The sequence below is a fragment of the Plectropomus leopardus genome, chromosome 16 (assembly GCF_008729295.1).
Source record: "Plectropomus leopardus isolate mb chromosome 16, YSFRI_Pleo_2.0, whole genome shotgun sequence".
NCBI lineage: Eukaryota > Metazoa > Chordata > Actinopteri > Perciformes > Serranidae > Plectropomus > Plectropomus leopardus.
The window spans coordinates 25,261,415-25,276,803 of record NC_056478.1 but is presented as its reverse complement, the minus strand read 5'-3'; the positions used below and the strand labels follow the sequence as shown (position 1 = coordinate 25,276,803).

Genomic DNA, 15,389 nt, shown 5'->3' with positions numbered 1-15,389 from the left:
TTGTAATTGCTGCACCTTTCCCAAAGGATATGGTAATCTTTGTGTCAGCCTTACTCGAGATATCTTCCTCAACAATTACATCAAGGCAATTTTCCAAAGTATGTACGCTCACCTTGAAGCCCTTTTGGGGAGGAAGCACTTAAACCTGATCCATGATTTTGCTTCACTGTTGGAAATATTTAACCTATTCGAGCCCAGTGGTCCTGAACATTTTATCCTGGTGTTAGTCTCCCTCCACTGGTTCCCCGAAAAAATCACTCACTGGTTATTAAGTCCTACTTCTAACTTACAAGGTATTACACAGCTTCAGTATGTCTGTGACTTATTTAAAGCCTCTAAGCCTATCTGTGCTCTCTGCTCAAAAAAGAACAAGCTCAAGGCTGCTCCGGTCAAAGAGTCCAGGACCGTCTCTGAAGCCGATTAAGTGTCAATTTCAGGGATCTAAATTATGATAAGTCTTCTTTTTGTGTGTACATTTTCTTGTATTTGGTTTGTTAGGGTTTACAGATTAAGTACAGAATTCTTCACAAGAAGCGTTAGGGAGCTTTATCTGAAACTTACTGCAGAATGTTGGATCTTATTATTGCTTAAACAGTGATTTAAACCATAATACTCACATGAGCCACTAATCAGGAAAAAAACACATCAACATCAGACAGAGTACTGCGCCGAATCAGACAGGAGGAGGACAGTTTAAAGCCTTTCCAAAATAAATTATAGTTATTCCAACCAAAGGCTCTGAAGTAATCTCTTCACAGAATCTGAAAAGGCCTCTCCATACGGACAAATAAACTTTTCTCTACTGAGATTCCTCTTCAGAAACTCAAATATCCCTTTTGGATAGCAGGGCAAGTGTATTATCCTGTGTCTTTAATAATGTTTTCTGTAGGATTAGGCCTTTTTGGTTGCTGAACATTCCATTTTGAGCCCAACAGTCTCATGTCGGCACACAGAGGCCTCCCCCGTCTAATCCAAACTATCAACATTTCGATTCCCAGTCCAATAAAAGTGATAAAGAGCTTGCCGGGGATGCAGTATCTGAATGGGGCATCGTTCAGTTTATGTGGATGAAAGCAGAATCGGACTCTCTGAGGATATTAAACCCGAGCTCATCATTTCTTTTCTTACAAACCTGATGCGGGGAGGGAGGGGAGTGTCACAGGCTTTCTTTGATTTAGGGAGAAGTTTAAGAAAATGGTTTCAAAGTCGCAAAGCAGCATCACAATCTAGAAACAGAAATCTAGATATAAAACTCAGAACCTAACGGCAGCCAAGGACTCTGTGTTCCAAAAATGGGAAATATGTTATATGGTGAATGCTTTTAAAATCTCAAAGGAGGCTCTGCTCTTATATACCTATATACATCCACAGCTCCATGGCAACTAAGCTGAAGAGGACTGTGCCATGCGGACAAAAGCTGTGACTGAAGTTTAAATATTTTTCAGTTTCAGTTCTCCGCAGTGTCTTAAAAATCAACTTGACTTCCAAGCACACTCTTCCTGAAGGTACATTTCAGAAACAAGAGGTCTTTGTTCGTTGTAATGTTTTGAATGGTGAGTCACCGCTGATGTGTTCTGTCCCTCTGTTTGCCCTTGGTTCTTTATCTTTCTGTTTATTAAAGAGGTCTGTGGACTTTCTGTGTTTATTCACGGTTTTATTTCTCCTCCTGTGCTGAAAAACTTGTATTTTTACCAAATAACATTGTGTTTAGGAGGAAGTGACAGAGAAAAACACGATGTACTGATGGTAGATGTGTTAAAAACATAGAGATTAAAAAAATGAGAGAAGTCATGGGGATGGACAATGAGAAGGATCGACCTTCCAACCAAAGGGTGATGAAAGACCAGAAGAAGAAATGTTGAGATGAGCTTTAAATGACACACTCACTCACTGCTGTTTAAGAGGCAGGTAATATTGTAATGATCAATTTTAGGCACCAAGGATGATTACCCAGATTTAATTTGTACCAACAGAGACCTGAAGCAAGACCTGAACTATCAGAAAAAACACAGTGACACTTGTACAGCTGTTGGCAGCTGGAATCCAGACAGTTTTTTGGCCTGATTCTGGGGAGTCACTCATGCCAAACTTTAGACGGATCAGACAACTGCAACTGTCCCGACTTATCTCTTCAGGCATGCTGAGTTTGGGCCATTGCTTGGCCAGGTCATTTTTTTATAACGGCCCAGTGATGGCAGTGTCGACAGCTGGGATCGGATCAGTTTATTTAGCCCTGATGCTGGGTTAGTCAGCCATCCCGAATCTGAGCCATGTAGGGCAACAAGACGAGGCCTGACTTATTTTCTTCTGGAATGCTGGGTTTGGGGCGATGCTGGGCCAGGTCATTTTTTCTGAAGACACTAAGCACTTCATACTGCATGTGCAGCAGTGCTCCCCAACACCTGATAACACACTGATGTGTGAAATTAGGGCTTTTCCCATAATATATTGTTATAATACTAAAGACTGCTATGGCAGTTTCTCAATAGAATAAAGACCATAAACACTACGAACATGTTTCATGGCTTCAAAAATTGATGAAAAAAGTCCAAGGGAAAGGTTTTAGGGTGATATATTGGCAGAAATATAATATATCATAGTAGGCATGTATTCTTTAGTGTAAAATCGCCTGACAATGAGAATGGTAGTGTTTTCATTGTCTTAGAATGAGTCGGTCACATCTACATATATTTGCATATAATAATATATATAGAATATATCTAACTTAAAAGACTAACATCATAAAACTAGAATGCACATCATTTTATGAATAATTATTCACTATTCAGGGAATTCAAGCAAACCGAGTGATATGCTCCAGGGTAATAATCTGTCCCCAATCACAGGAATACCTTAAACCTCATACACAATAACTATATAGTCTCATCTAGATTTCAAAATCCCACTGACCAGAGCACTGTAGCTGGGAGAGAATCTGAGCTCCCTCAAACTGGTGGCTGATCATCTTCAGGTTTGGCTTAATGCAGCGGATGAAACTGGAGCCCTGCAGAGACCATATACATGAAGAGAGATAGAGAGAAACAGACACCATTACAGTCGCAGCAGGGACCCCAGACTGAATCAGAAATTCATGATGCTCATCACATCCAAACTCAGAATATGATGCTCGGCACATCTCAGGGGAGATAGAAACGGTATGTGTTTGTCTCTTGTGAGATTTTACAGAGCTGTGTCGCTGTAGCTGTAACATGAAATCATCAGGAAGAAACACTGACCGTGCTGCGGAGCTTGTCCAGGAGAATATTCAGCTGGGTCTGCAGAAAAAAAGGAGACACATTTTTGTTTCTGTGTGGTCAAAGTATATATGTGTATTGAGTACACTCATTTGCACTAAATTTGAAGAAATTCCCTGCCGGTGTACTTGAGATATCATATTCACAAGAATAGTGGCAGGGTCACAGTGACCTTCACCTTTGACCACCAAAATGTCATCAGGTCATCCTTGTGTCCAAGTGATTGTTTGTGTCAAATTTAAAAAAAAAAAAAAGATCCTTCAAGGTTTTCTTGAGCTATCTCATTCACAAGAACGAGACAGACAAGGTCATGGGGATCTTGATCTTTGACCTATGGCCATCAACATCTATTCAGCTCACTGTTAAGTCCAAGTTAATGTTTGAGTCAAATTTGAGCAAATTGCCTCAAGGTGTTGAGATGTCAGGTTCACAGGAATGTGCTGCACGTACGGATGTGTGGACGCACAGATACACAACCGGAAAACATATTGCCTCCGGCCTCTGATATCACCAGCGCTGAAGTATAATAAAACCAAGAAATGAAATGATTTGTCTCAGTAAACAAGTTCAAAGAAATAATGACACACCTCAGAGTTAGGTTTGTTTCTCTTTATATAAAGATAAAATCATGCAATCATATAAATACCCAACACTTTAGTTTTAGTAATAACACTAAGAAAGAAACTCTTGCTGAGATACGATCTGATTTCTCTCAGTGTCTGCTCTCTGAGCTGATCAGATTCCAAGTGAAATACATGCATGATTAACTCAAGCAAATCTCCTGATCTCCAATGATGCATCGCCTCATTGGCAGTCAGTAGGTACTAATAGCTGAGCGTTTTGGCCAACACTACATCCCTCCTTGCACTGGCAGTGCCAAACTTTCAATGGGATATTGTATTACTGTCTGGAACGAGAAACAACAATTAATCTCAGACAGTTTGGAGCTAAAGATGCTGCTGAGGTGGACGACAGAGGAACGCGAGAGAAAAAAGCATTTGTCCCTGATAAGCCTTTGTGAGGAAAAGCCTTTCAGTTTGGTATGCATTAGCAAGAATCCTCTTACTTCGCAGGCTGTCGCAGGTCAAGAAGGATTAATTCTTTACTTTTGATGTGACTCACTTAGAATACCAGCGGGGCAGGGTTTCTGATAAGCACAACTTTTAGAAATTTGCATCATCAACATCTTTGAACTGCAAGTAGTCACAGCGCAGCCATTTGTTTTTACCCAGCTCGGAGGCCCAGTCGGGTGGGGTTTCTGATAAGCTTTTGTCTTGGTAAATATTTCAGAATGTGCATTTTTAATTTTGTCCCACACAGTGTTTTCATTGCTTTTCACATAATAAATGAATTTAAAGTTTAAATTACAAAAAAACAACAGAAATGCTTCATTCATCAAGCTCTGTTATTATTGACGAATCATTAGTATTCCAACAAAGGGGCTGGAACTTTCCCCGCATGGTCGCCACATCCTTCACCCTATAGCTTCTTATTATTTGTTACTTGCAGTGTTGGTGATGCATTATTCAAGTTGTCTCTAGCATTTTTTTCAAGTGACCGTGAATTTGAGGAGCACCTGCGTTATGTGAATGTAAATATATGGAAATGTAAATAAATGTATATTAATTAGGGTCAATAATAGAGGGACAGACAAGCGTGCAAGCCAAACAAACGGTGATAAAACAGTGACAGATTGTGGAGAGGACATGTGGCAGCTGCTAGCAGCCATTAGCATAACTCCAATGTCCTCATTTGTCCACTAAAGGCTGAAACAACCGCACCAGAAAACTTCCCTAATCTTACTACATCATCATATCTGTGTCCTTTGGCTGACAGCAATGTAACATCTAATTATGTTTGGCTTGAGAACATACACCTTTAGTTTGACAAACATTTAATAGCCTGTGTTTACAGTTGATTAAGGTCAAGTCTCCTGAAACAGCGATGGGCTGTGCGTCCATTTTGCCATGGTCACCACTTTTGGTAATGTAAGATTACCTGATACACAGTGGCACTAAAAGACTTTTCAAGATATAAAGTCATTATAAAAGGAGCTAATGGAAAACAAAGATCATAAAACAGATAATTCCTGTTATTGATGGTGATTGGCTGAGCCACGTTCCAAACCCTTGTGAAATACTCTACAAACACACAGCTGCAACCACATTACAATATCAGTATTACAGTGCCAGTTGGTCAGCTATTGTATTTGGGATAAAGAGCTAAAGAGGGCATTTACAAATTGAAGCCTGAAACATTTATCATCCACCGGGATGAGGATGGTCAGATGTATGCTACCATCATCTAGAATTAGTGCTTTGCAGTTGTTTGCCTCTGCAAACCAGTCAAGTTGTACCTACGGTTTACATCCATTAAAACAATGGATAGTCACCCACAGCTCTCCCGCAGTGGCAAAGAAGATACCCCTGTGTTCCTGGGTTATGGCTACCAAAATCTAATCTGATTTGATCTAAATCAGTTCATCATTGAGCCCAAGTAAATATTTGTGCCAAATTTCAAGAAATTCCTTCAAGGTCTTCTTGAGATATTGTGTTCACAAGAATGGGAGACACGAATGGAAGGACAACACAAAAACATGATGCCTCCAGCCAAGGGTGTCACCAGGGCATAAAAAGCACAAAGACGCTGCTGAAGAAAGAAAATAAGCCTATGGGGATTTATATTTGAGCAGCTGGGGAACCTACTCTATTAGAGAAATACCTGTCATTGATGCCTTTCAATCCGCCGGCCTTTTATCTCCATTCAAAGGGGACAAACTACACCAATGATAAAAATCAGTTCACAATGTTACTTTAGCAAGCTTGCATTTTTTTATTTGTAGTCTATTGGTCTAGTTTTTCTCTAGCTGTATTGTATTGTATGTAATTTTGATTTTGGGGTGAACTGTCCCTTTAAAAGACGTCATACTGAAGTTAATGGCTGGCCTGTTTCCAGTACCTGTAAATGTTTGTAAAGCACTCTGAAACAGGCTTGTGAATTCTGCTGTATAATTAATAACTTATTTACATCCCCTAGCAGCTTTTCATCAGTCCTGTAAATGTGATGCATTTAACAGCGATTAACGACAAACATTTCATAAATATGACTTCAGGATCAGAATGGACTAGGCAGTGAATGACAGGATTCACTGGTTTTGTCTTTCACATTCAGGCTTAAAAAGGTTGACCTATCAGCCGTGTCTGGATGAGCCACTGAATAGGACAAGCTCTTGTTATGATGCATTCAGTCCCTGTTATTGGGACAAAGCTACGGTGTCTGGCTATAATGAAAACCTCAACGCCCTCCACGCTTCGCGATTTCCCTCCATCGTTGCAACCAGAAGGCAGCGCCTCCCGTCACCTCGGCTGACTCTGATTTATCACTGCTCATTTTTCCAAATCGCCTCTCTCCTTAACGCCCAAAGCTCTGTTCCTGTCTGCCTGTTTTGGATCCTCCTCGACACCTTTTTGAACTTTAATCATAGCTCAGATAGAGAGATGGGACTTAGGGCAGAGGAGAGGGAGGAGGAGGAGAGCCAGCAGGATGAAGAGGCTTTAGGAAAATACTACAGGTAACAGAGCTCACAGGTAATAAGAACTCAATCTACTCGGCATTGAGTCCAAATCCACCCTGAGACAAGCTCTGGGCTTCAATCCTCTAAAATAACTGCAAAATGTTGTCCTGTGTCTTCTACGCTTGTAAATCTTTTACACACTTAAAATTTTTTTAACTAATGCCATTACTGTTTGTTTGTTGTCTGGTGTAAAGATATCAGTTTAAGTTTGCCCGTAAATTAACTTTTGGCATAACATTTTGTTGGAACATTTTGCCTGTTAAAATCTTCTGAAGAAAAACACTGAAAATCAACAAAATACTAGGGGTGGACAGATTATCTGCCTGGGGTGGATATTTGACATTTTGTTGTCTGTTTCAGCATTTAAATTTAATGATTGTCAATAAAATTAATTGATGAAAAAATGTGCATATTACACTCAACCAACACCAGGGAAGGCAGTCTGCAATACATGCAAAGAAAGGGTCAGCACTGGAGGAACTTTTAATCTGAAAAAAAGTTGGGGAGCTACTTTTATTCACTCATTTTTTACCAAAATTTTCACTGAACTTTATTAAAAAAAAGGTTTGGGAAGTTGCTGTATGTTGAAAGTTTTACTTTTGATTAAACAAAGTTTTGTGTTGGAGTTTGTTATATTCCTAATTCTAAATTTTGTATGTAATATAGTTTTATGTGTATTATATATATATATATACATATATATATATATATATATATATATATACACACACACACAAATATACACACACACACATATATACATATACATATATGTACATTTGACATTATTTGTCCCTCATTACATATAGAGAAAAACCCAAGAAATCCTATCTCTGCAATAAAGTAATACTAAAATGATTTCACATCTTTTCATGTCATGAAAGAGTATCAGTAAGCATCAGTATCAATAATCAGTATCATTATTGATTGGTAACAATGCCCATCCTCAGTCATTGTGTACTATGGCTGGAATCTCACAGGACATGATCCTCTAAAACCCTCCTTGTGTCACTTTCCCCTCTGTCTTCACCTACATGTTTCCTGTCTGTCCCTCCTGCAGCAGTACAGTCAAATAAATAAAACAAAAAACAAAACTGTGCAGAAAAGGCTCTACCCAAACAAAAAGACACAATGCAGTGTATTCACAGACGAAGACTCCTAACTTCAAAGTGCCGCTCTGGATAAAGGATCTAACACCTCGGTGATGGAAAGAGTCCATACAGTCTCAGCAAGGATCTGTGATGTATCACACATATAAATTATGACTCCGTACGCATGAAAGGATAAAATATGTGTACATCAAAGACCCCAATGTTCCTGTGAATATCAGAAAATATCTCCTCGCTGCCTGTACTGTACACCACACTGGCTCTAACTCTGATAACAGAGCCGGCCATCATTCCCAAGGGTTATGCGCATTTTTATTTATTTTTTGGTTTACGGATACATCATTGAGTGGAGCCAGGCGCTGTGGGTTTTTTTTTTTTTTTTTGCCTTTGGTTAGGTGACACATTAGAGCACATATCAAGGTGAGATGCTGAGCTAGATGAGTCACAGTGGAGGAGGGTATAAAAACCTTCCTCCCTAACAACAAAGAAGCTGCTCTGTTCTCTGAATGTAGTCTGGTACTCTGTAAAATTTCACAGAGAAAAATGCACCTTCATCTGTACTAACAGAGATTCTTTGTGCTCCCATGAGATGGAGTTACAGCCAACAGATTCATGCATTTTTGAGGCCAATACCAATATCGGTATTTGAGAATTTAACAATATATCATAGTTTTTGATACAGAGTTTGAGATGCTCCATCCTTCAGATGCACTTATGGGACCTCAGTGAAGGTGAACTTGAGCGCTGGCAGCTTCATCCTGACCATAAGAGCCACAGTCTGTCAGATCTATATCCTGTGAGAAGGCAAAAACCAGGCCGGCTTGTTAAAGGTGCTGCGTGTACGTTTCTAAGCCTCCATAAATCATTGATCCCTGATAAGTTGGTGTCATCAGTACGGTTTTGGCAAGAGCAGGTAGCACAGTAGATCTGTTGATGCAGAATGCAGACTTTGTGTCCCGCTGTTTATTTTTGGTGCTTTGTTTTTCCTGCATATCTGCACAGAAAAAAAAAAGAGGTTCGGAACAACATAACTGTACCAGAGGGACGTACCTGACCTTAGTGTACTTTTTGTTCTACTGTTAAGGTATTCACTTGTTGGTACTTAAAGGCACCTTTTGTTTTTAGTACTTTACTTTCTCTCTAATAACAAGTATATAATTTTTCCTGCAGGTGTGACGTAGTGGACTAGAAAAGCAATTCTGCTTCCCTGCTCATTTCTAACGGCACACAGAGCTATCCTTTTGTCTTTGTCTGCTTAAATGTGTGTGTGTTTATGTGCTTGGCTAGCAGTGATACTAGAATACCACCCGGATAATATAGAAAAGAAAATAGACCAGATGCAGCAACTGTTTTGGCAGATTGGTGCTGTAGTGATAGTTTTAGCTCCCTGGGAAGTAAACATAACATTAAACAGGGCATCCTATGAAACATCCTATGAAGCATCCTATGAAGCATCCTATGAAGCATCCTATGAAGCATCCAAGGGAGAAGCCAAGGGAGCGGCCAAGGGAGCGGCATCACCTCCTGTCTGAATTTAAACCCTCTGGCCCTCAGGAGCCACATTGCCAGCCTCAGAGCTCTATGGCTGACTTCCAGGATTCAGGTGACTTCACTGCACTTCCGCCTCTTGTCTAAACCTGACATTCTCACCCAGATGGGCTCTTAGACGCCATCTTTCGCCATCCTTATTTCAAACAAAAGCTCTGTCCGATCACGTCTACATGTTCTTAACGATCACACTCAAAGATAAGTGAAAAGACGACCACTATTGAGGAGTGAGCTGCAATAAATTGCTTGGATAACAGCAAACATTTTCCAACAGTCTCTCCTGAAAGTCAGTCATGGTGTTCAATTGCCAAATAAAACTAAATTCCTTTATCAGAAAGGTGTGGGGGTGGGTGGGGGCATTTCAGAAACTGTTCATCTATAAAACAAGCACCTGAATGGGATTTTTTTTTTAGGCTCTAAAACAATATAAAACAGAAAACTAAACCTGTTAATATTTCTGGACCTCAAAACCACCCTACACACAATTATAATGTATTTTTACACTTAAATCGTGCACTCATAAAAATATCTGACACATAAAATCAATTCGAGATGAGTACTTTTCTTTGAAGTGGTGCATCACCACAGTTTAACATTAACAAATTATCTCAATTTTACTTAAAAACCCACCTTAAACTTGTTGCCGACGCTGATAAAGCTGAGTTTCCCCGCCTTCTGCTTCATGTCTTTGCTGTTGTTGGAGTTTTCGAAGAGTTCGCGGACGAAGCGGTCCTTGGACTCACTGACCAGACACTCCAGAGACATGTGCAGAGCGTCGTTGTTCTTCTCCACAAACTTGGTCTGAGAGAGGGACAATTTTCAAACAGACTGAAAAACATGTTTTCAAGCTCCGGGGATGTGCTGCACAGTTCGGTTGCTTAACTTGAAGGCCTCTGTTTCAGCTTCACCTCAGTACACAATTTCAGAATCCTATTACTTTTTCAAATTTTGGGTTGGCTGTTGTTTATGACTCATACTGCCCCTGCTACCTTTGCTCACCGTGAAGGTGTAGAATAATATCCAAGGCAACAAATATCAGAATATAAAAAGCAGGCAGTCTCATTTATATGAGACATTGCAACGACAGTGTTTTCTCATGAGTTTGGGGTTTATTTAAAATGCATTTGAATGGCCACTTGCTTGGGTCAGGAGTGTTTTCTAAAGTCCAGTGATCAAAGCAAAATAAATAAATAATTTTAATGTGACATTAATTTCAAAGATGGCTCCAGGAAAGCAGAGTGGAGTGTGTTTTTTGAACGCACCGTCTCGTAGCACACGGCTCCTGCAAAGTGTCTGATAATAAATCCTTCATCATCCCTCACGTTCCTGTGGACGGCCAGCTTAGACTTCCTGGGTACCTGAGGGACACACACACACACACACACACATATGCAGAGTCAATCACACACAATCACACACACACACAACAAAACACAGACTCAGCACTCCCTGCACTCCCTGCATATTTTCAATTTACAACGACATGCTAATTCTCAGTCCTGTCAATCATTCTGGGCTGGAAATGAAGATTAAGAGTCAGTGTTCAGTAATTTGACTGTCAGCTACACCACATCACTCTGAGGCTGAACAGCATCACTCAGACTCACTGTATTGGCCTGAATGTGAGATGACCCTTATTATAAATCTTAAATGACCTTTTGGAACATTTGTTTATCAATAAAAAAATAACATGGAAAGAAATACTGTCTTTAAAAAACACAGGAATAGTAATAGTAGTATGAACTAAAACAATGACTTTTTTAAAGTTATCTAAATCAAAACAAAAGATATTTTATATAAACTTTTGTTTTCAACCAAATTTGCCACCCAAATAAAATTTAAGTACATTTAACAAAAGCAAAACTATATATCAAACCATCTATTTACAAACTCTCATATGACTCCTGCAGTATAAATAAAGTCTCATTTATCCAGTCCTATGCTAATTCCCAAACACATTGATTTTTGCTAAAACCTTACTATTTACAACTGTACTGTAAGTGAAACGTATCTATTAAAGCCAGAATATATTGACAAAAACAGTAATTTTACCTCTCTGAACATGGCAGCTGCTGGACTAATGGTCTGGTCTAATTAAACTAACATTAAAACTAACCTTTTTTGCAAGTGTTGCAGTGGCATCTTTATTAAAATGTAACAAAGTAACCTTTTCTGCCTTATCTTTGATTAGTGTTCAGTTTTAGTGTCTTTATATGGGGAAATCAGCAGTAAACAGAAGTTGTATTCTTTTTTTTTTTCTTTTTAAGCTGAAAAAACTTTCTCAGTGCAACCTACAGTCTTCTTCTCAGGCTGTGGATCTATCCAAACTGTGTGGAGCCTGAGGGGTTAATAAAACAGTTTCTCTTTTTTCTAGTGAACTGTCACAGCATTTTATTTTGTCTCACGGGTCACTCACAGTGAGGCGGAAGTGGTCCTTGTGTTTGTTGTGAACAGTGTCTGTAAAGTGCTGGTCGCTGGGTTGAGGTAGTCGGTTCTCTTCGTCCAGGATGTCCAGGATGCCGACCACCTTCCCCTCCACCAGGTCTGTGAGAAAAGTATGAGAAGCATGAGAAAAGCCTAACCATTTCTGCACCGTTAATGAAAGCTGCTTCGGATTACCGGAGGCCAACGGGCAACACGACCAATTAAATCAAGGAAGGGTGATGTAGATGATTAAAAATCCAATTAAAGTTAAATGGAATGTGAAAAGGCATGGAGAACGGTTTCTTCTTGACCTAATCTGACCCAGGAGGTGAAGGGGGAACTAATTGTGATAATGATGTTAATTTTTATAATTTTTTTTAGTATTATTATTATTATTATCATCAGTAGAATATAGCACATTTAAAAGATGAAAATGTGGTTTATTTTATTACTAGGACTCCAAAATCTTTTGGTATAAAAACCGATAAAAAGTCTCTAATACCTATGGCTTCAGATCCCCTTTTTATAGCAATAATTACAAATTAAAGCTAGAAAAATGAACATTTTAACATATGTTAGTGTGATAGGAGCTACCTAAAATGGCAAAAATCATCTTTCCATGTTATCAGCCAGGAACCAGCGAAAGGAAGCTCACAGGTCATACAGCATACGTTACCAAAAGAATCACAAACATTAGTGAATAATAAGAAGAAGGTCAGTACCACAGTGAACCTGACAACGATCCTGGAAAGGACTGTAAAACAGAAGCAGATGATATGAAAGCTGCACCAACAAGAAGGAAGTGATGGAGATGATGCACTGAGTCTTTCTGAGTAATGTTTCCTGACATGAACTGACATGTACACAGAGAGGCTGTTTGATGCAGACTCCTACTCACTAACTCACTCCGTCCAGCTAACCGAGAGACCAGAGGAGCCAGACTTCCTACTGAAAAAACCCCCAGAGACATCCCCTCATCCTTTCATCCATCCCTTCATCCCTCTGTCCACCCCCTCCACCTGCTCCCAGTCACAGGAAATAACATGCATGCAGACAGGAACAAAACTGCGAAACGAAATTAAATCTGAAATAAATTGATCTTTTGAACCTTTTTTTTGTGGAGTTACAGATATTTTCTATATGTGTCTTATCTTTGTTTTAATTTCTGCTTCTTCTCGCCTGCATTCATGTATCTCAGTCTGTGCAGATTTCATTTTCTGCTACTTCAAGTATGTTTTTATGTCATCCCTGTTTTTTCTTGAGTGGACAGAGAAACATCAGCTTTACCAACACACAACAAGAGCCCAAACAAACAAATACGCTCTAGTAATCTACAGTTTCAAGCCGCTAAACTGAGCTCATTGTAAACAGTCTGTGCTGGCCCTGCTGCTGCCTCCCTCCAGCTGACTCGGCTGTAGTTAAGCATCTAATATTGATGCCATTTCACAGAGCTGGACATCAGCAAAAAGCATAATTAACCTCCTTCACCTCTAAATCACCTCTCATCCATCTCCCTCACCGTTTATGAAGACACGTCTCAGTCAGGACAGGAGTTCAGATGCTCTGGGGCTTCATTACTTTGCCTCTTTACTTTGTCTGTCCATGAAACAGCACTGAGGCTCCAGGGTCCAAACTGTGGAGAGGCAGCTCTCACAAAACCCAGAGATCAGAGCCAGCAGCACATCAAGGCCAATAATGAGCAGCCTGCTGCTGCTCCAGGCTCGTAAACTTAACTTCTTTTTCTGTATAGCTCGAGAAGATTGGAAGCAAACAACCCCTGAACGAGAAAATTAAAAACACGAATACTACAAAGCAACAGCAGCAGCAACCCTGTAAAACCTCAGGCAACGACTGAAGAACACTTTATCTGAGAGAGCAGGAGAGGTTCAGTGATACATACGGTTCTGTATGCAATACAAAGGCAGACATAAAGTTAATCTCAAGTCCTGGCTGTTAAATCCAGATTCAAGTCCTGACTTGAGTCAACATCTGCAAGTCCATTCAAACTCAAGACAGGAACTTCTTACATCAAGCACCAAGTATGAACTAAAAGTCCCAAATTAAAAACTCCCATGTCAAGCCCCAAGTTAACACTAACAATTCCAAAGTTGAGACAGGAAAGTCCTACCTCTAGTGCCAAGTAAGACTTCAAAGCCCAAAGTCAAGGTCTACAAGTCCCACTAGGTCCATGTCAAGTTTCAATTCAATATGTGCAAGTCACAAATCAAGTCCTACATCAAATCCCATGTAAACATCACAATGTTAAAGTCAAGAAAGAAAAGCCATTAGTCAAGTCACATTTTAAGATCTAACCAGACAGGAAGGTCTCAGGTCACGTCTCAAAACCAACAAGTCCTGAACAAAGACAGAATAGCCACAAGCCATGTCAAGTTCAGAACTATAAGACCCCCAAAAAAGACTGGAAGTCGAAAGTCAAGTCACAAGTCAAAACAGGAAAGTTCTAGATCAAGTCCCAAGTAAAGAACTTTAACTCCTATAACAAGATAGGAAATCTGCAAGTCAACACCAACAAGTACCAAGTCAAGACAGACAAATTTCAAGTCAAGACCAATAAGTCCCAATTACAGACAAAAAAAGTTGTAAAAACACTGTCAATTTAAGAACTACAAGATCCAGAACAAGACAGGAAAGTCCCATATCAACAACGCACACAAGTCCCAAGTTGCCACCCACAAGTTCCATGTCAAGATAGAAAAGTAAAAGCTATGTCCCAAGTTGTGTTTTATGTATCTGCTATTAAAAGGGTTTCCCAGTGCATAATGCACTGCACAAGCCAAGTCCAGAATCAAACCACATCAACTGTTTAAATTCTGTTACTGGTTACTTTAGAGTTTAAATATTACTACAGTTTAAATATTACTACAGAAAGATCATTAATTCACTTTTCTGAAATCTTGAATGATCCTAGACATTGAATTACCATCTGGATATGTGAAGCCATCAGTTTTTCCTCAAACATCTAAAATGCATTAAATGTTTAGTTAAAGATGACTATACCCAGCTTGAGGTGCTCTTTTCTCTTTGCTCTTTTCATTATGTCTTGTTATGTACTTTATGTTCAACACATGGGTTAAAGTCAATTATGCAAAAATAATAACAAACATTTAACACTTTTGCACAGGATAGCCACTGAATATGGAGGAACAGCAACCGGAGCCGCTCTGAATGCATGACCACGAGTGCAGAATGATGAGTGGCGTCTTCATACCTATGCAGTCCTGATTGTCGACATAGTGAACCTCGTTGACTCCGAGCCCCTCCCTCTGGTACAGCTCTTGCTCCTGGAATGCAAATGAGACATTTCTAATGAGAATCCATAACGATATTCACGGCGTGCGCGGCATTCATCTAATGAGCAGGATGACGATTGTGAGGTTCCAGCTGGAGGGCATTGGAGCTCTCTAACAAATGGCACTTAGACCACCAGGCTTTCTGCTATTACACTTTCATGCAGAAAGA

General features: G+C 39.7%; 1 protein-coding gene across 1 annotated transcript in view; it reads right to left on the bottom strand.

The window, feature by feature from the left end:
- The window catches only part of myo6a (myosin VIa), a 183,421-nt gene that overhangs the window by 83,384 nt on the left and 84,648 nt on the right, over positions 1–15,389 (bottom strand). Inside the window, exons 15-20 of the mRNA XM_042502963.1 lie at positions 15,139–15,211; positions 11,902–12,029; positions 10,748–10,843; positions 10,116–10,286; positions 3,237–3,275; positions 2,911–3,004 (exon numbers count right to left, since the gene is read on the bottom strand). Coding sequence (XP_042358897.1) covers positions 2,911–3,004; positions 3,237–3,275; positions 10,116–10,286; positions 10,748–10,843; positions 11,902–12,029; positions 15,139–15,211 — 601 coding nt within the window. The remainder of the gene's footprint in view (positions 1–2,910; positions 3,005–3,236; positions 3,276–10,115; positions 10,287–10,747; positions 10,844–11,901; positions 12,030–15,138; positions 15,212–15,389) is intronic.